The following is a 22404-nucleotide window of genomic DNA, read 5'->3' as shown; positions in this document are numbered from 1 at the left end:
CTTATCCATAACATTCTCATCATGTAGACTACCCTACCCGCACTGCCTACCCGTACTGTATCTGCAAACTGTTCGCTAGAGTGCAAGTACCAAGACCAGAATAGGTACATTTTGATATTTAACGCAACAGTTAGTTTTCACTATCGGTATAGTTGAAAATGCGATACAAATCAAATGTTCAATGTGTTTCTATTAGGTACATGAAACCTTAAGCAGAAAAGTTGATTGTGTGCACTACATCACTCACTGCTTTGTATTTGCAACAAGTCTGTTTGGTATGAATACACCACTAGTGGGAAAATATTTTGGATGGAAAACAGTCAAAATATTAGCTGGCTACACTAATTTACCAGTCAACCTAAACTCATTGTAATCGGTGCCGAATTACCAACCATGTGGCCAGGGTCCCTGACCTCCAGGGGGCACCCATTTTGATTTTGTTTGTCACTCTCACTGAGATATCATATTAACATTGCATATGTCATTGCAAAATGTGTAGAATTGCAGGAAATTAGCTGTATAAAATAAATCTGTAAAGCAAAATGTATCGGTTTACCGTTTGTTAATAAAATACCTTTTTCTACTAACAGATCCCTCTGGATGTATGAAATTGTTTTTAATCCCGGTCCTGAGTAAACGGATAGCGGTTAATTGTATAGCTAATAGGCTACGTGTTTGTAGATCGACTGAGGTGAAGCTGCAGCAAACAATGTTTGTTTTTGGCTGTTCTCCAAAATTGTATCGAAATGCCGTAAATAAGCTGCAACTTTCTTTACATTTCTTGGATGGAATTTCTGAACCTAGTCTCCCACTATATGCTAGTGGATGTAATGTGTTATCCCCCAGTACACCATTCCCAGATCATAAACTAGAGTTGAACGCTTTCAGCGAGTGTTTCCTTGTAGACAGAGCCTGGGCGGGATCTAACTTGTGGAGTGAGAAGACATGCAACACACATCATGCAACACACATCATGCAACACACATCATGCAACACAAAACATCAGTGAGACACAAGACAGAATTACAACTACGCTAGCATTAGGAGTTCAGGGCAATTGCACAGTAACATATTTGCGCTTTGACTCAGTCTTTTCACTTTAAAATGTATGCCAAACAAACAAAAAAAATGATAAAGGTTTAACAATAGAACTATATCCACACAGACTACTTTTAACAATTTCTATTATTTTTTTGTAACAAAAAAACTAATTATGTGGAAGAACTGTGCAGGTGCAACTTTGGTAACAGATTACGGTAAAATCTTAAATATCTGCTCCAAATTACGATTCAAAGATGTCTGCAGAAAGAATGGGGTGTCAGCTATGACATGGCACCTTGAGTTCAATATATATTTTGGTTATTGAACTACAGTAACACTGTACTATGCTATCGAAACTTGTGAAACATGCGTCTATGTTAGGTTCAGATTTGGACGTTAATATCAAGGCCAGGGTAGACAGAGGTTGAGGAAACTGGTTACAGTAAATGGAAAGAGAGGGGTTACATGGGTAGGTGTCAGTAAGAGTTGGGAGAGGTGATATTAATCGGATAGAGAGAGGGAGGGGTTTTCCAGACTCAGTTTTAACACTCTTGGTTTGACCACCAAACAACAGTCACAGAAAACATTTATGAGCTGGACACAGCAGTATGCCAGTGGAAGGGAGGACAGTAGCAGGTGACCCAACTGTGATTTGTGACTATTATGATTTCCCATTGTAGCCAATTCAGGTGCAGTAAATCCGTTTAATTTTAATCACTTCATAATTCATAAACAGAATTTGCAACAGTAAAATCATTAACTAATTGGTAGGTCTACCAATACTTGTTACGTCTGTGAACTTTTCTCCCTCACAAGAGAGCGAAAATATCTTAAAGAAACCTTTGTATATACAGTATGTGGACAACCCTTCAAATTAGTGAATTTGGCTATTTCAGCCACACCCGTTGCTAACAGGTGTATAAAATTTAGCACACCGCCATGCAATCTCCATAGACAAACATTGGCAGAAGAATGGCCTTCCCGAAGAGCTCAGTGACTTTCACTGTGGCACTATCATAGGATCCCATCTTTTCAACATGTCAGTTTGTCTAATTTCTTCCCTGGTAGAGCAGCCCCCCCTCACTGTAAGTGCTGTCCCATTATGTGAAGTGGAAATGTCTAGGATCAACAATGGCTCAGCTGCAAAGTTTTAGGCCACACAAGCTCACAAAATGGGACCACCAATTGCTGAAGAGCGTTGTGCGCTCAAATTTTCTGTACTCTGTTGAAGTACTCACTACTGAGTTCCAAACTGCCTCTGGAAGCAACGTCAGCACAAGAAATGTTTGTCATGAGCTTCATGAAATGGGTTTCCATGGCTAAGCAGCAGCACACAAGCCTAAGATCACCATGTGCGATGCCAAGAATCGGCTGGCGTGGTGTAAAGCTTGCTGCCATTGGACTCTGGAGCAGTGGAAATTATGAATCAAGCTTCACCATCTGGCAGTCCGACGGAAAAATCTGGGTTTGGCGAATGCCAGATGAACGCTACCTGCCCAATGCATAGTGCCAACTGTAAAGTTTGGTGGTGGCGGAATACTGGTCTGGGGTTGTTTTTCATGGTTCGGGCTAGGCCCCTTAGTCCCAGTGAAGGGACATCTTAACACTATAGCATATGACATTCTAGACAATTCTGTGCTTCCAACTTTGTGGCAACAGTTTTGGGAACAACCTTTCCTGTTTCAGCATAACAATGCCCCCGTGCACAAAGCGAGGTCCATATCGTAAAGGTTTGTTGAGATTGGTGTAGACTAACCTGCAAAGAGCCCTGACCTCAACCCCTTCAAACAACTGTGGGATGAATTGGAACCCCGACTGCGAGCCAGTTCTAATCACCCAACATCAGTGGCCGACCTCACTAATACTCTTGTGGCTGAATGGAAGCAAGTCCCCGCATCAATGTTCCAGCATCTAGTGAAAAGCCTTCCCAGAAGAGTGGAGGATGTTACAGTGGCAAAGGGGGGGGGGACCAACTACATATTATTGCCCATGATTTTGTAATAAGATGTTCAACGAGCAGGTGTCGACATATTTCTGGTCATGGAGTGTATGTGGTTTTTGGTAACATAATTACAAGGCACTACGCAATATTTGTTTTTACTTACAGAAGGTAAACAATTTCTCCAAAGCTAAATATAAAAGTCTTTATTCGTTGGCAGGGGTCTGTATGTCGATGCATTTCTGATTCCTTTTAAGAATTTTTCTGCGAGATGTTTTCTAAGATCCCTTTTCCATCTGTTTATTCAGAAATCAAAACCTTTAATTATACCAAATTTTTAAGATGGAAAATGGCTAAAATGTATCTATGCCTTCGGTTTTCCAAAAATATAGACTATTAGCTTCCATTTGACATGCTCCTATGAACCTCACATGTTGGTGCTCATGGGTCCTTTTACATGGAAATGCCCTTCACTTGTAACAGATTGTTTGTTACACAAATATTCTATTTAGAAAGAACAATCACTTTAATTCAGTAGATCTGAAATGGACCCGTAATGGATTGTTTTGTATAACTAATCTAAAATGTCATATTTCACTGAAATAACAGTAAAAGTGAGAAACTGTTTTTCTCCACAGCATGCCATCGAGAGAACAAATCATACCAACATAAAGGTAGCATCCATTACAATCCATGCCACACATGCATGTCTTGCCTCAGTCTTAGGCTTGGGTTGGTCATGCATGGGTTTTTCATGCTAAACATGACATTTTACACACAGATAGAGAAAAGGGAGAAAAGAGTCGTGCGCTCCACCTTGCCCAAAGCCTGTGCTGAACAGATCCCCTAACGTTCGCCGGCGGCCCACAAGGCTCGGCAGTGACCAGTATCTCCGGGACACTGACAGTAGAGCGCAGTGGGCAGCAGGAAGTAAGTAAACAGGAAGTAAATAAACTGGCTCTGTTTTCTTAGTTCCATAGAAGATTATAGAGGACTCTTTATTGTATCTGCCCCATTATGGCCTCTGTGAGCGCACTGGCTTTTCTTTTTCTTCTACTTCTATGAGTTGGTAAACAAACTGAAAGGGTGCATACTGCCATCTGGAGTGTGTTGTTTGAACAGTTACAGTATAAAAACAAGGTTAGTGATTAATTGCCACCTGCAGTTATGGAATGTTTGCTCACAAGCATAATTCATTGGCTGATCCCTCCTGTTGACCCAGATGGAATTATGTGATCCTTCCTTAACCCATAGGAAGTCCTCAATGGCACTCCATGCTAAAAAGGGCATTTGGGCACTAGAGTCCTCTATTTATCTCTATGGTTGGTTCGAACACTGCATTCATAACCAAAGGTGGAATGTACAACATTGGGAACTCGAAATGACTAGTGGGAAACACATGTATCATCCCAAAGCTCCGACTTCTCCCACATGCTGACCTCTGACATCACCTACTAAGGAGATGATCTTGATAACAGCATTTTCCACAGTTTAAACAAAACATTATTTATAAAAAAGCAATCTATTAATATGGTTTTTGAACAGTATAATTTGTTTACAAGCATGATAGCTGTATTTCTTCTTTATAGTTGATGCAGCTTGTTGGCCATTAGGCAATTGGCATTTCTCAACAGGTTCAAAGCACGTGATAGCATCCAACTTCACAACTGGTATTTACCACCTTCCCCCTTGGTTATGAATGCAGCGTCATCGACGGGTGAAGGTGATAGACAGTCAGAGGTCATTTTCCCACATACATTACGTAATGTAACGATTTCAAGACATCCTGCTTCCAAGATTAATTCATTACCGTTCCACATTTCTCCTACATCTTAATCAATGAGGACACATTGTTTTGCGTCATAATGACTTGGCAGCAAACCTTGAGTTTTGACTGTGAGCTGCTCCTTATGGCTGCCAATGTGATCAGTAATTACAGTAGGCCTATGTTTTGACTTAATGTGAACTAGGGCAGTGCGACACACGGAGCGAGTTACCTTCCTCGCTGGGAAGGGAGAAGTCGTCAGGGTCATCCTGGGCCTCCAGGCAGGTGGCAGGGACCCAGCCTTGGGCCTCGTCTGAACTAACAAACCACCAACCTGCACACAAAGAGCAAAACGCACACAAACACAGATGACTCCGTCACACAGCAGAGGCTCTTTCTAGGTCCTGTATTGGCCTGTATTGGCTATTTGGAAGGATCTGAGGACAACGCTGCTGCTATTTGGCATTCGTCTTGGTATACATTAAAGTACCTGTATCTCAGGTTCATTCAAGTATGATAACATTCTTTCAGTTGGGGGGGGGTTGTTTTATAAAACACGTTAGGGCCGCCAGGACTCATGTCCCAAATGGCACCCTATTCCCCTTATAGTGGACTACTATTGACCAGGGCCAACACTCTATAAACAAGTGTCATTTGGGACGCAACCATTTAGCTAAAGTCTGCCGCCATCTGATCCAGGTCTCGTACCAGACTCATTCTTCTCGATGACCTCCACCGTCTGTCCCACGTGCAGGCTGATCTCAGAGCTCTCCTGTTTCTCATAGTCAGTGACGGCCACATACTGGTCTAGGAGCAGAGGGTCAGCTGAGGTGGAGTCTCCTGCAGGGAGGGACACAGAGCACACATACATGTACAGTGCCAGTCAATAGTTTGGACACACCTACTCATTCAAGGATTTCTCTTTATTTTTACAATTTCTACATCGTGAATAATGGTGAAGACATCTAAACTATGAAATAACACATTTGGAACAATGTAGTAACAAAGTAAAAAAATCAAAACATTTTTTATTCTTCAAAGTAGCCACCCTTTGCCTTGATGACAGCACACTAGGAGTTCCCACATATTCTGAGCACTTGTTGGCTGCTATTCCATCACTCTGCAGTCCAACTCATCCCAAACCATCTCAATTGGGTTAAGGTTAGGTGATTGTGGAGGCTTATGCATCACTCTCCTTCATGGTTAAATATCCCTTACACATCCTGAAGGTGAGTTTTGGGTCATTGTCCTGCTGAAAAACAAATGATAGTGGGACTAAGTGCAAACCAGATGGGATGGTGTATTGCTGCAGAATGTTGTGGTACAACTGTTTATTGAAATGCATTCCAGGTGACTACCTCATGAAGCTGGTTGAAAGAATGCTAAGAGTGTGCAAGTTTGTCAAATGGTGGCTATTTTGAATAATCTAAAATATTTTGATTTGTTTAATACTTTTTTGGTTACTACATGATTCCATATGTGTTATTTCATAGTTTTATGTCTTTACTATTACTCTACAACAAAGAAAAGAGTCAAAATAAAGAAAAACCCTGGAATGAGTAGGTGTGTCCAAACTTTTGACTGGTACTATAGATCTGACCTCTCTACCAGCCACACCACCGCAGATAGAGGATGAGGATGAAGAGGAAGCAGGCATGGTTTTCGAGACGGAAGAATAAAATGGTGGTCAGAGAGCAGCGAGAGGGAGATGTTATGACAGACGACAGGATAGGAAGGAGGGTTATGCTAATCAACCGCGTGGCTGCCACAGAGATACAGAGACAACCCGCCACCAGGACACCCCAACACCTAGACTACTACAATGCTGTAGGTTAGAACAACAAGAGGGCCTGCTCTGTAATGTGCCCTTGATGGGATGACAACCAGAGCTACCCCCGGGGATGCAGAGTGTGATGCACTCATAATATCCTCTAAATGCATAATTGTCCAGAGATGGCGCCTTGTATTTCAACCATCCTGCATCACGTCTCTTGAACTAGATACTATAGATTATGAAAACTGTCACGTCTGATTCCCCAAGAGCCAACGACACAGAATGAGGATGGTAATGTTGTTGTTGTTGTGGCACAGCATGCACATCTATCAAGGTGACGATTATTTCCCACAACCAAGACAGGGTTGATTTCAGCGCAGGAGTTGGGCGGGGTGTACAGTCAGACACACACCATCTGGTGCCCTCTTGACATAACTAACACACCGCCATGCACATCACACAGAGTGAGCACCAAGCTTGCCCCACCCTGCCCCCTCTACCCCACCTGTCCCTAGCCTGGTCCCAGACCTGTATTTGCTTTAGCTTGATATAGAGACAGATGCGTTGGCTGAATCACATACAAGGCTATCCCTTCCCCCGCTCTACCACGCACTGCCCAGACCCACCACAGAGCCACGTCCCAGCTTAAAAGGCCCAACAGCCAAGGGCCCCTAACGGAGGGCTAGCAACCCAGGATCACATACAAAGTATGGCCAAGCATGAATCTGTTACTACCTCTCTTTAGGAAAGTAGTCGCTCTCTCCACAATCCCTGATGGAGGAAAATGAAGGAAATTGAAATTGAAACTTGACATGGATGGAAAATATATGGGTTGGTTAGATGAAAAAAGAAGAGGCAAAACTCTGAAACAAAACACTATGTAGAAGTAGTGGTGTGTATCTAACTTCAAATACATGTAATAATGACAGTCACATCTTTATATAGCAATCTAGAGTGAAAATAATGGAGTATGCAACAATACAGCTAGAGGGCGCTCCAATCTCCACTGAGAAATGTAAACAGATGGATGCAAACAACAGTTTTTTTCTCTGCCAGAGGCAATAGAACCTGAGTTTTTAGTCGTGGCCAAAAGTTTTGAGAATGAAACAAATATTAATTTTCACAAAGTTTGCTGCCTCAGTTTGTATGATGGCAATTTGCATATATTCCAGAATGTTTTGATGAGTGATCAGATGAATTGAGTCCCTCTTTGCCATGAAAATGAACTGAATCCCCAAAAAACATTTCCACTACATTTCAGCCCTCAGAATTTCAGTGATTCTCTCGTTAACACAGGTGTGAGTGTTGACGAGGACAAGGCTGTAGATCATGCTGTCATGCTGATTGAGTTTGAATAACAGACTGGAAGCTTCAAAAGGAGGGTGCTGCTTGGAATCATTGTTCTTAATCTGTCAACAATGTTTTCCTGCAAGGAAACACGAGCCGTCATCATTGCGTTGCACAAAAAGGGCTTCACAGGCAAGGATATTGCTGCCAGTAAGATTGCACCTAAATCAACCATGGAGAAGACAAGGTGAGCGCTAACATCATTCCTGTGTCATGCCAACAGTAAAGCATCCCGAGACCATTCATGTGTGGGGTTGCTTCTCAGCCAAGGGAGTGGGCTCACTCACAATTTTGCCTAAGAACACAGCCATGAATAAAGAATGGTACCAACACATCCTCCGAGAGCAACTTCTCCCAAACATCTAGGAACAATTTGGTGATGAACAATGCCTTTTCCATCCTTTTCCAGCACATTGCCATAAGCCAAAAATGATAACTAAGTGGCTCGGGGAACAAAACATCTATATTATGGGTCCACGGCAGGAAACTCCCCAGACCTTAATCCCATTGAGAACTTGTGGGCAATCCTCAAGAGGCAGGTGGACAAACAAAAACCCACAAATTCTGACAAACTCCAAGCATTGATTATGCAAGAATGGGCTGCCATCAGTTAGGATGAGGCCCAGAAGTTAATTGATAGCATGCCAGGGTGGATTGCAGAGGTCTTGAAAAAGAAGGGTCAACACTGCAAATATTGACTCTTTGCATCAACTTCATGTAATTGTCAATAAAAGCCTTTGACACTTATGAAATGCTTGTAATTATATTTCAGTATTCCATAGTAACATCTGACAAAAATATCTAAAGACACTGAGACAGCAGACTTTGTGAAAATTCATATGTGTCATTCTCAACTTTTGGCCACGACTGTACTATGGCTGGACTCTTAAATACTGGTGCAGGATATGCTAATCCTAATCTATTCCAGATATTAAATACTGGTGCAGGATATGTTAATCCTAATCTATTCCAGATGATATTAAATACTGGTGCAGGATATGTTAATCCTAATCTATTCCAGATATTAAATACTGGTGCAGGATATGTTAATCCTAATCTATTCCAGATGATATTAAATACTGGTGCAGGATATGTTCATCCTAATCTATTCCAGATGATATTAAATACTGGTGCAGGATATGCTAATCCTAATCTATTCCAGATGATATTAAATACTGGTGCAGGATATGCTAATCCTAATCTATTCCAGATATTAAATACTGGTGCAGGATATGTTAATCCTAATCTATTCCAGATGATATTAAATACTGGTGCAGGATATGTTAATCCTAATCTATTCCAGATATTAAATACTGGTGCAGGATATGCTAATCCTAATCTATTCCAGATGATATTAAATACTGGTGCAGGATATGTTAATCCTAATCTATTCCAGATATTAAATACTGGTGCAGGATATGTTAATCCTAATCTATTCCAGATGATATTAAATACTGGTGCAGGATATGTTCATCCTAATCTATTCCAGATGATATTAAATACTGGTGCAGGATATGCTAATCCTAATCTATTCCAGATGATATTAAATACTGGTGCAGGATATGCTAATCCTAATCTATTCCAGATGATATTAAATACTGATGCAGGATATGTTAATCCTAATCTATTCCAGATGATATTAAATACTGGTGCAGGATATGTTAATCCTAATCTATTCCAGATGATATTAAATACTGGTGCAGGATATGTTAATCCTAATCTATTCCAGATGATATTAAATACTGGTGCAGGATATGTTCATCCTAATCTATTCCAGATGATATTAAATACTGGTGCAGGATATGTTCATCCTAATCTATTCCAGATGATATTAAATACTGGTGCAGGATATGTTAATCCTAATCTATTCCAGATATTAAATACTGGTGCAGGATATGTTCATCCTAATCTATTCCAGATGATATTAAATACTGGTGCAGGATATGTTCATCCTAATCTATTCCAGATGATATTAAATACTGGTGCAGGATATGTTAATCCTAATCTATTCCAGATGATATTAAATACTGGTGCAGGATATGCTAATCCTAATCTATTCCAGATGATATTGCCCACATAAACGTAATACCACAAACAATAATAACTTATACCGAAATGTAATACAAAACTTCCTTACCTGGCTTCTTCTTTCCAATGGGTTCCCTGTAAATGAGAGAAAAAAATCATTAGAATCAAGTAAGAGGAAATATATAACTCGGACAGAGTCAGTAAAGGAATTTGGAACGTTTTATTACTTAGAAACACTTTGAAAATATTTCCACCTACGTAACGACGGATATATGTCTCTGAAAACTCTAAAAATAACAAACGTTAACCCTGTGAATAACCACACTGATTCTATTTATTTAATTCAGGCAAGTTTTGGGACTTGATTCAATTTGATCACTATTTAATCACATTCAAATCTCAGCTATACATTTGTTCTGCTAGTCATGCAGGCTCTAGTCTAGATGAGTGAAACTAAACTCTGCAAGATCCATTACATATCTACAGATGTGTTGACCTTTGCTCCAAATGAGAGGGGATATGGTTGATAGTGAGTTTCTGAAACTAGGCTGAATGAGAACATGATACTGTATCCACTCAGTCTGCTTTATCCATTTGGACTGCAATCCTCTATCCATTCTCATTTGTGTGATTCAATGTCCAGATGCCCAGGGAGACTGAGGTGGCTAATTCAGCCTGACTTTCTATTCTTTCTATACTCTCACACACACACACACACACACACACACACACACACACACACACACACACACACTGTCCATCTTATTTTCCTCCTGAATAAAATTCACTCGCAATCACATAATGCATTGTTCGCCAGGCAACTGTTATTGCGCTAGCCACAGAGCATCTGCTCCATTACTTAAATGTAATATCTACAGCCATTAGTTTGACTATTAGCGTACTGTCAAAAGAGTCTCCAGCCAAGACAGCCACAGCTCTACCACTAGCCTGACTTATCAAAGGGTAGCAGACAGCTAGTGGCAGACTGGAGTCAGAACAGGGTCAGAAAGGCAATGCACTGTCCAGTATTCTGTATTCCGTAAGTACATTACAAGAGTTTTCCATAAGATCAAATCAGCCCTCCCCCTCACGCTAAATGAGGTTGTATTGGACCATGGATGAGTCAATCATGGTCAAGGATACATTGAATAGGAGGACCAACACATCCGTGGTGGGATGGGAGGATTGTGTTCAATATGGAGCTTTAAAACCTAGAGCAAGCCCATTCCACTACCAGGAGCCAGACCACAAGAGGTCCTAACCAATGAAGAGCTAGCAATACGAGGGCTCATCCTCTCTTCTACATCTTCCTTATACCTCTCCACCATCTCTCCTTTCCTTTCCTCTGTCTTTTATATCTTCCCTCCTCTAACGCTCCCTCTCCTATCTCTCCACTACTCTCTCATGCCTGCTACTTCAATCTCGCCAATGGACAGACAGTGACATCCCTCCTTACTCTGGTAGATTTATAGAGGGCTGTATAGCGACCCAAGAGAGAAGGGCTGGTGACACAATGTCAGCCCAGCTGAACACAGTCTGCATTAGAAGAGAGCTGTAATCCAATTTTAATAAAGACAAACCAAGGTCTTTTCTATATTCATCTGCCTCTCCCTCCGACCCTCCATCCTCCCCTCCCCCGTCCCTAGAAGCAGATGCTTGGAGTTTGTCTGTCTGAAAGGTAGCTAATAAGGTATGTGTCCTTGGCAACGGCCAGAGGGAACTAGCTCTCCTCCATCTGTCTGTCTAAGGAGGTGACCTGACAGCAGCCATTCATAGTGGCCAGAGCAGTGACAGGCCTTGTATTCTTCTCCTTCCACAGAGATTCATCTCCTCTGCAGTTACTGAACACATATTGTATCAAACAATCAGGCACCAGGCAGCTATTTTGGATTTCGACCAAGGTACTCGTGCTGCAATAATGTCGATGGCCAACAAACTCTGAGGAATGATACGCATCCTTGTGCAAAATCACTGATTGACGGTGCAGAATTATATTGTTGATGTTCAGTCACATTCTATTGACTTGTGCGTCAAACGGAACACAGCAAAAAAAAGCTCATCGACAAACTAGTGCAGAAAAGTGTCTGGTTAAGATTGGCCAGCCTAGATAAGATTGTAACATTACTCCCATAAACCCTGAGTTGTTCTGGGATGTGTGAGTCGAACACGTCTCTACATAAATAAATAGAACACATAGACCTAGTTAGGTGGCTCGAAGACTGTAGCTGAGCATGTCAAAGTACACAGAGATAGGAAGCTGTTTGCTATAGCAGAAAAACTAGTAAGAAAAATGTGGGACTTGTCAAATAGTGAAGGAAGAAAAATATCATCAGAAAAGCATCAGGTTTGATACATTTCACCAGCCATCACTGGGCAAGCAATAGATTAAAGGCCCAGTGCAGTCAAAAGCAGTCACCTGTAACCCCTCCTGCCCTCCAGGCGTCTGGTAGCTCAACAACACATACGTGATGGGGGGGGGAATGGCGTGGTGACTTTATGACTTGTGTTGGCACGTTGTAACTGTCAGGCTGACTATGACACTAATGTGTTGTGTGAGATTTACACATGCCGCCTCAGCAGTTCTCTCATACACTGCTCCGCTAGGCTACATATGTATCTCTCACTCAGGGCAAACCAACCGCTCCCCCTCCAACACAGCAATACCAAAGGGAGCATGACATCATGGTCATTACACTCTATTATAACCTATTACTGATGGATTGGCTTGTTTCAACATAAAATGAAATGGTGGTCAGGAGGAGGTCCTTTCTGCTACTTCATAAAACAAAGCCTGCACAAAGCATTGTGCTTCTTTTTCTTTATTTGTGGTGTTTGTTGTTGGCCCAGTACACGTTTGAATGTGCCTACTGTATAACTTATGTATTTGTGCTGCTTGTCAGACTGTGTGACAGTGTGTTCCTTTGACAAGAAGGTGACGAATGGTGCGATGTGTAGCTTACTCTTTAGGTGGGTTGAGGTCTTCAGGACGAGTCTCGAAGAATACACGAACCTCCTCACACTGGGATACGTACACGGGCAGCTGAATCAGAGCCTGCGCATAAACACAGAAACACACAAAGGTTTGAATGTTAATCAGAACCAAATGAAGAGTTTCATTCCAAAAAGCTATGCAGTATATCCATTTTCCGAATTGTTGGTTAATTTGCTTTTATTGATTAAAGAAAATTTGAAATTGTATGTTTTTTTTCACTGTCTAATCATGGCATGGGGTTGTTCAATGACAGACATGTATTTGTTTAAAATCTATCACTTGGTTTAAGTTCATGTTTTTTTGCTAAACGCTACATATCTGCCTCACTCTCACAGAAATAAGTAGTACTGCTAGGTTTGACCATCGTTATGTTTGGAGGAAAAAGGGGGAGGCCTGCAAGCCGAACACCACCATCTATTTTGTGAAGCGCACCAGTCCCTCCTGCAGCAAAGTCATGAAGCACGGGGGTGGATGCTGCCACCCCCGTGCTTCACGGTTGGTATGGTGTTCTTCGGCTTGCAAGCCTCCCCTTTTCCTCCAAACATAACGATAGTCATTATGGCCAAACAGTTCTATTTGTTTCATCAGACCAGAGGACATTTCTCCAAAAAGTACGATCTTTGTCCCCATGTGCAGTTGCAAACCATAGTTTGCTTTATAGTGGTTTTGAAGCAGTGGTTATGTCGACATAGGACTCGTTTTACTGTGGATATACAGTGGGGCAAAAAAGTATTTAGTCAGCCACCAATTGTGCAAGTTCTCCCACTTAAAAAGATGAAAGAGGCCTGTAATTTTCATCATAGGTACACTTCAACGATGAGGGACAAAATGAAAAAAAAAATCCAGAAAATCACATTATAGGATTTTTTTATGAATTTATTTGCAAATTATGGTGGAAAATAAGTATTTGGTCAATAACAAAAGTTTCTCTACTTTGTCATTGCCTACAAAGGGTATATAACAGAGGTTAAATGTTTTTTGTAAGTCTTCAAGGTTTTCACACACTGTTGCTGGTATTTTGGCCCATTCGTCCATGCAGATCTCCTCTAGAGCAGTGATGTTTTGGGGCTGTTGCTGGGCAACACAGACTTTCAACTCCCTCCAAAGATTTTCTATGGGGTTGAGATCTGGAGACTGGAGACCTTGAAATGCTTCTTACAAAGCCACTCCTTCTTTGCCCGGGCGGTGTGTTTGGGATCATTGTCATGCTGAAAGACCCAGCCACGTTTCATCTTCAATGTCCTTGCTGATGGAAGGAGGTTTTCACTCAAAATCTCAAAATACATGGCCCATAGCATGAAATATAGCCCCAAAGCATGATGTTTCCACCCCCATGCTTCACAGTGGGTATGGTGTTCTTTGGATGCAACTCATCATTCTTTGTCTTTCAAACACGACGAGTTGAGTTTTTACCAAAAAGTTCTATTTTGGTTTCATCTGACCATATGACATTTTCCCAATCTTCTTCTGGATCATCCACATGCTCTCTAGCAAACTTCAGACGGGCCTGGACATGTACTGGCTTAAGCAGGGGGACACGTCTGGCACTACAGGATTTGAGTCCCTGGCGGCGTAGTGTGCCCCCCCCCATGTGGTTCTGGGATTTTTGCTCACTGTTCTTGTGATAATTTTGACCCCACGGGGTGAGATCTTGTGTGGAGCCCCAGACCGAGGGAGATTATCAGTGGTCTTGTATGTCTTCCATTTCCAAATAATTGCTACTACAGTTGATTTCTTCAAACCAAGCTGCTTACCTATTGCAGATTCAGTCTTCCCAGCCTGGTGCAAGTCTACAATTTTGTTTCTGGTGTCCTTTGACAGCTCTTTGGTCTTGGCCATAGTGGAGTTTGGAGTGTGACTGTTTGAGGTTGTGGACAGGTGTCTTTTGTACTGATAACAAGTTCAAACAGGTGCCATTAATACAGGTAACGAGTGGAGGACAGAGGAGCCTCTTAAAGAAGAAGTTACAGGTCTGTGGGCGCCAGAAATCTTGCTTGTTTGTAGGTGACCAAATACTTTTTTTCCACCATAATTTAAATTATAAATTCATTAAAAATCCTACAATGTGATTTTCTGGATTTTTTTTTTCTCATTTTGTCTGTCATAGTTGTATACCTATGTTGAAAATGACAGGTCTCATCTTTTGTGGGAGAACTTGCACAATTGGTGGCTGACTAAATACTTTTTTGCCCCACTGTAGATACTTTTTTACCCATTTCCTCCAGCATCTTCACAAGGTCCTTTGCTGTTCTGGGATTAATTTGCACTTTTTGTACCAAAGTATGTTCAACTCTAGGAGACAGAACGCGTCTTCCTGAGCGGTATGGCGGCTGCGTGGTCCCGTGGTGTTTATACATGCGTACTATTTTTTTTGTACAGATGAACGTGGTAACGTTCAGGTGTTTAGAAATTTCTCTCAAGGATGAACCAGACTTGTGGAGGTCTACAATTTGTTTCTGAGGTCTTGGCTGATTTCCTTTGTTTTTCCCATGATGTCAAGCAGATGTACTGATTTTGAAGGTAGGCCTTTAAATACAGCCACAGGTACACCTCCAATTGATGCAAATGATGTCAATTAGCCTATCAGAAGCTTCTGAAGCCATGACATCATTTAATGGATTTTCCAGGCTGTTTAAAGGCACAGTCAACTTAGTGTTTGTATACTTCTGACCCACTGGAATTGTGACACTGAATTATAAGTGAAATAAATTGTCTAAACAATTGTTGGAAAAATTACTTGTCATGCAAACTATAGTTTTAACAAGACATTTGTGGAGTGGTTGAAAAACAAGTTTTATGACTCCAACCTGAGTGTTTGTAAACCTCCGACTTCAACTGTATATATTATAAATCAATATAGTAGTAATATGATATCTGTATTTAAAGAATTTACATTTGACATTTACCAGATACTCTTATCCAAGGCTGTAAGGTTCTGCTTTCCTTTTCTTAGCCAACCCTGTTCTTTTTCTTTGTGTTCTGGAATGTAGCCCTGTCTTTCATTTTTGTTCATTGATTTCACCTGTTCGTTTTTCTCACCTGGTCTCATCTGCTTCCCTATTTAGTTCAGTTCTTTCTGTTTGTATGGCTGTGCGGTATTGTTTGTTTTTGACCATTGTCCGCCTGTGACTACGATTCCTGCCTTCTGCGAAGGCTTACTAAACATCTGCTGTGCTCTACGTGTGAACCTACAACTTTTCGTCCCTGAGTATTCACCCCCAAGGGAGAAATACATGAGTGCATTCATCTTAAGATAGCCAGGTGACACAACCACATATCACAGTGAAATATACAGGATACGAACATTACATTCCAGCTAAACAGTGGATATAGCGTTGTGCAAAAAAATTACATTTTCATTTACATGAGCACAGTAATATTTTACACACACATGAACTTACCCATAAGCAATCATTTCTGATGAAAGAACACATGAAATATTTGTGGATATAGCATTTTGGAAATAGACTCAAATGCTGCTATTGTATATATGTCAGTGGCAGTGGTATTGGTATTGGTGTTCCCTAGGAAATACGTAGCCTGTTTCCCAGGGGAATTACTATATGACAAATAATGATACAGCAAAGTGAATGACAGCTATAGTACAGGTGCTACATTCAAATACCTTGTCCTCTTCCGTAGGCAAAACAACATACAGCTGGCATTACGACCCAACCACACCAACATCGAAAAAGCATCTACTGTACCTAAATGGAGCCTAGTCCACTCTATTCTATTTCCTGTTTCTAATCTAACATCATTGATCCTTTCTCCCTGTGGGGGCCCGCAGGGCTGTGGCTCTGACCACAGCTCTGTGGATAATCTAGTGGTGGGGGAGACATGCAGGCTGACAGGGCCATTCCTCAGGAGATGAAAGGCTAACTGGCCTGAGATATCTCTCGCTCTTTCTCAGCCTCAAAGGCCTCAGCACTTCAGTGATCCAACTGATCCAATGCCTAGAACCAGCTGGTGGGTCTCTCCAACAAAGCAGCCCTTATTATCACTGTGTGCAGAGAGGCAAGCATGCAGCACACTCCTCGCTGCCATGAGGCATTTCTCAAAGCTATCCATCTCAGCCTCAGGCCCAGCGTACGTCTGCATTTAATAAGGCTAAGTGCCTCAGTACTGTCCACTCAGAGAGGGGCAGCTCTCTCTCGCTCCCCGGCAGCCTGAATTATGATATGGCTGGCCCGTATCATAAAATATGGGCCAGCCAGAGTTCAAGGTGCCCTTGTCCAGTGTGGCACCTAGCCCTTTTTGACTCACCGTATGCGAAGCCGTGCCAACAGACTGCCCATGCTAAAAGTGTGGGAGGATTGCCATAGGCTTAGCTGAAACCCTGTTCTCCATTAGCGTCGGGGTAAGAGGGTGTGCGTGTGTGCGCGTGCATACGTACGTGTGTGACTGTCCTGTGGTCAATTACAAAGATTAAAATGCCTTTTTTTTTAATGGGAGAAAAATCTAAATGATGCTCTGGAGTCAGCTAAGAGACAGATGATAAATGTTTTAAGTGTTGACCTCCAGAGGAGCCACTTCATCCCCTGGTCCTGCTGACTGAATCTGGTACACTGTGTCTGGGGTTAGGAAGAACATACTCCCCCTGTATTTCTCACCCCTTCACTCTGCCTGTGACCTGGCAGGTCATTAGTATTCTCCCCAGAGACTGGGACCCGGAAGGCACATTACAGCAAATTGACTTTATTGGTGCTCTTTACAGCCGTCAGCATTAACCTAATTGTGTGTGTGTGTGTGTGTGTGTGTGTGTGTGTGTGTGTGTGTGTGTGTGTGTGTGTGTGTGTGTGTGTGTGTGGCGTTGAGTGCATGTGTGCAAGTCCAACAGAAAACAGTGAAGGTGGGGAGAGAACACACATACATTACATGTATATACAAGTAGATTATAGGGGTGGCAGATAGATAGCCTAGTGTTTAGAGCGTTTGGCCAGTAACTGAAAGGTTGCTGGATCAAATCCCTGAGCTGACAAGATAAAAATCTGTCGTTCTGCCCGTTAGCAAGGCAAGTTAACCCACTGTTCCCCAGGCGCCGAGACGTGGATGTCGATTTAAGGCAGCCTCTCTAATTCAGAGGGCTTGGGTTAAATGCGGAAGACACATTTCAATTGAAAGCATTCAGTTGTACAACTGACTCGGTATCCCCTTTTCCCTTTCTTAAACAGCATACACCAGTATTGTATAGCCCACCCTTTCCAAACAATGGCAATTCTGAAGATTGAGAAACAATGGTAAAAGGGCAAAACTGGAGTGAAAACCTATATCCTCCAAGAATCAACGTCTCCTCTCCAACAGCAGAAACTCCAGCAAAGGTCATTCCATGCGAGTCAAGTTCAGGTTTAGAACTCACTCAGCATTGACAGAAAGGTCGACATGGTGATCCTCTGAGCCAAAAATGAAAGCAACTACACTGAACAAAAACATAAATGCATCATGCAACAATCTCAAATATTTTGCTGAGTTGCAGTCAATAAAGAAATCAGTCAATTGAAAGAAATTCATTAGGCCCTAATCTATGGATTTCACATGACTGGGAATACAGATGTGCATCTGTTGGTCACAGATACCTTTAAAAAAAGGTAGGGGTCTGGATCAGCGTTTGCCTCATGTAGCATGACACATCTCCTTCACATAGAGGTGGTCAGGCTGTTGATTGTGACGTCTGGAATGTTGTCCCACTCTTAAATTCTGTGTGAAGTTGCTGGATATTGGCGGAAACTGGAACATGCGTTCATACATGAAGATCCAGAGCATCTCAAACATGCTCAATGGGTGATTTGTCTGGTGAGTATGCAGGCCATGGAAGATCTTGGACAGTTTCAACTTCCAGGAATTGTCTACAGATCCTTGTGACATGGGGCCGTGCATTATTATGCTGAAACATGAGATGATGGTGGAGGATGAATGGCACGACAATGAGCCTCAGGATCTTGTCACAGCATCTCTATTAATTCAAATTGCCATTGATAAAATGCAATTGCGTTCGTTGTCCGTAGCTTATGCCTTCCCATACCATAACTCCACCGCCACCATGGGGCACATTGTTCACATCAGCAAACCGCTCACGATGCCATACACGCTGTCTGCAATCTGCCCGGTACATTTGAACCCAGAATTAATCTGAAGAGCACACTTCAGCGTGCTAGTGGCCATCGAAGGTGAGCTTTTACACACTGAAGTTGGTTACAATGCAGAACTGCTGTCAGGTCAAGACCCTGGTGAGGACGATGAGCATGCAGGTGAGCTTCCCTGAGAAGGTTTCTGACAGTTTGTGCAAAAATTCCTCAGTTGTGGAAACCCACAGTTTCAACAGCTGTCCGGGTAGCTGGTCTCAGAAGATCCCAAAGGTGAAGAAGCCAGATGTGGAGGTCCTGGGATAGCGTGGTTACACATGGTCTGCAGTTGTGAGGTCGGTTGGATGTACTGCCAAATTCTCTAAAACGACATTGGAGGCGGCTTATGGTAGAGAAATAAACATTAAATTCTCTGGTAACAGCTCTGGTGGACATTTATGCAGTCAGCATGCCAATTGCACACGCCCTCAAAACATGAGACATCTATGGCATTGTGTTCTGTGACTAAATTGCACATTTTAGAGTGGCCTTTTATTGTCCCCAGCACAGGGTGCACCTGTGTAATGATCATGTTGTTTAATCAGCTTCTTGATATGCCACACCTGTCAGGTGGGTGGATTATCCTGGATAAGAATAAATGCTCACTAACAGGGATGTAAACAAATTTGTGCACAACATTTGAGAGAAATAAGGTTCTTGCGGTTTCGAAAATTTCTGGCATCTTTTATTTCAGCTCATGAAACATGGACACAACACTTTACATTTTGTTCAGTATATAAAGTAAACACCTTCCATTTTTCACTTGATCACCCCTCTGTCATGACCAGGGCCAAGACAGAGGGGTGCCCCCCCAACCCCCCTCTGTCCAAACTAGCCAGCCAGACTGGACAGAACCACAGACCTTTGATCTGACCCCTCCCCCATTAAAGACACTCACCCAGTGGTATGGTTGCAAAGACGGGGTACTGGAAACTTTCAAACTTTACCAGTAAACTACCAGAATGTTGTTATTTAATGTAATCTATTACAAAATATCTAGTGGCTCATTTGGGTACTTCAGGTCTTTACAGGTGTCTATTTTGGCCTATGTGGCCTTAAAATATATGAAATAGTTAACTAAGATGATTTTAAAATGAATAATTAGAATGACAACATACATCAACATAGTGAATAACATTCTTCTTTAACATGAAGGTTTCAGCATACATTTTTACACACATTTATTTATTTTACTATGTCAGTATGGATTTGTTGTCAATGTTTTGACCTCAAACTGCTGTCAGTTCTGAAAAAAGTCAATAGTTGAAAGAGGTGCAGAGTTCAAAATAACAAAAATAATGCCATTGCTGATTAGATGCTTTAAACCAATGTATTAGGCTCTTTTCCCTTGAACCATATGGTCTATCTACTATAAATTCATGGACACAGATATAAAGAATGAATACTATATATTAATTTACTGTAAGTTAATAAAACAATAACAAAGTAAGTTTCAAACATCGCTGCTAATAACAGCTAGTTTCCAGACCGGATGTGTGCGTGCACCATCGTGCACAAATAGATTTTGTCCCCCCACACCAAAACGCGATCATGACACACAGGTTGAAATATATTTAAAAAACTCTGAACCAATTATATTAATTTGGGGACAGGTCCAAAAGCATTAAATATTTATGGAAATTTAGCTAGCTAGCTTGCAGTTGCTAGCTTATTTGTCCTATTTAGCTAGCTTGCTGTTGCAAGCCAATTTGTCCTAGAATATAAATGTTGAAATGGTCCTCTACACCGACAATTAATCCACACATAAAACAGTCAACCGAATCGTTTCTAGTCATCTCTTCTCCTTCCAGGCTTTTTCTTCTTTGGACTTTATACGGCAATTGGCATATATAACTTTTATAGTGTTACTCATCCAACAACACTGACTCGGATGGTATCGCACCGTCCCAACCTTCGCTGTTCATCTTCTCTTCCATCCTATCATCTCTTCCCTCTGTCATACCTTCTCCAACCTATCTCCTGATTCTGCCTCCTCAACCCTCCTCTCTTCCCTTTCTGCATCCTTTGACTCTCTATGTCCCCTATCCTCCAGGCCGGCTCGGTCCTCCCCTCCCGCTCCGTGGCTACGATCATTCTCACAGAACAGTGCTCCGGGCAGCCGAGCGGAAATGGAGGAAAATGCTCCCTTTGCTACATTTTCCTCCTCTCTCTCTGCTGCTAAAGCCACTTTCTTCCACTCTAAATTCCAAGCATCTTTTTGCTCTTTGCCACCTTCTCCTCCCTCCTGAATCCTCCTCCCCCTCCCCCCTCCTCCCTTTGCAGATGGAAATTTTGAAAAGAAAGACATCCGACGTTTGCTAAGTACCGCTGGTTCTGCTCACACTGCCCTACCCTGTGCTCTGACCTCTTTCTCCCTCTCTCTCCAGATGAAATGTTTTGATATTGACCCTATCCCCTCCTCTCTTCTCCAGACCATTTCCGGAGACCTTCTCCCTTACCTCACCTCGCTCATCAACTCATTGACCGTGGCTACGTCCCTTCCGTCTTCAAGAGAGCAGTTGCACCCCTTCTGAAAAAACCAATCGATCCCTCCGATGTCAACAAAAGACCAGTATCCCTTCTTTCTTTTCTCTCCAAAATCGATCATAGCCAGCTGGCTATCTCTCTCAGAATGATCTTGATCCAAATCAGTCAGGTTTCAAGACTAGTCATTCAACTGCTGCTCTTCTCTGTATCACGGAGGCGCTTCCGCACTTAAAGCTAGCTCTCTCCTCTGCTCTCATCCTTCTAGACAAAGACACTGTGAACCATCAGATCCTCCTCTTTCGAGTTGGGCATCTATGCGGCCCAACGTGATTGCGTCCTACCTGTCGCTCCTACCAGTGGCGTGGCGATGTCTCCTACGCGCTACCAAGGGCTCTGTTCTAGGCCCTCTCCTATTCTCGCTATACACCAAGTCACTTGGCTCTGTCATAACCTCACATGGATCATTGCTATGCAGACGACACACAATTAATCTTCTCCTTTCCCCCTTCTGATGACCAGACTGCAGGAAGACATTCAGTGTGGATGACGGATCACCACCTCAAGCTGAACCTCGGCAAGACGGAGCTGCTCTTCCTCCCGGGGAAGGACTGCCCGTTCCATGATCTCGCCATCACGGTTGACAACTCCATTGTTTCCTCCTCCCAGAGCGCTAAGAACCTTGGCGTGATCCTGGACAACACCCTGTTGTTCTCAACTAAAACATAGGCGGTGGCCCGTTCCAGGTTCATGCTCTACAACATCCTAAACACACCGCAGGTCCTAATCCAGGCACTTGTCATCTCCCGTCTGGATTACTGCAACCGCTGTTGGCTGGGCTCCCTGCCTGTGCCATTAAACTTAAAGTCTGTGACCGTTTCCGCTCTCTCCACTGGCTTCCAGTTGAAGCTC

General features: G+C 42.4%; 1 protein-coding gene across 4 annotated transcripts in view; it reads right to left on the bottom strand.

Moving 5' to 3' along the window:
- Positions 1 to 22404, bottom strand: part of LOC135548820 (SH3 and PX domain-containing protein 2B-like) — a 93714-nt gene that overhangs the window by 16540 nt on the left and 54770 nt on the right. The window contains exons 5-10 of one of the 4 annotated variants that reach the window (XM_064978770.1): positions 12855 to 12946; positions 10004 to 10029; positions 7255 to 7290; positions 5454 to 5585; positions 4978 to 5079; positions 3797 to 3880 (exon numbers count right to left, since the gene is read on the bottom strand). In XM_064978770.1, the coding sequence (XP_064834842.1) occupies positions 3797 to 3880; positions 4978 to 5079; positions 5454 to 5585; positions 7255 to 7290; positions 10004 to 10029; positions 12855 to 12946 (472 nt within the window). The remainder of the gene's footprint in view (positions 1 to 3796; positions 3881 to 4977; positions 5080 to 5453; positions 5586 to 7254; positions 7291 to 10003; positions 10030 to 12854; positions 12947 to 22404) is intronic. The other 3 variants (XM_064978768.1, XM_064978767.1, XM_064978769.1) reach the window with 3 other exon arrangements.

This window comes from Oncorhynchus masou, chromosome 11 (assembly GCF_036934945.1).
Source record: "Oncorhynchus masou masou isolate Uvic2021 chromosome 11, UVic_Omas_1.1, whole genome shotgun sequence".
NCBI classification, from domain to species: Eukaryota; Metazoa; Chordata; class Actinopteri; order Salmoniformes; family Salmonidae; genus Oncorhynchus; species Oncorhynchus masou.
Note: the sequence above shows the minus strand (reverse complement) of the source record. Positions and strands in the feature narration are given on the sequence as shown.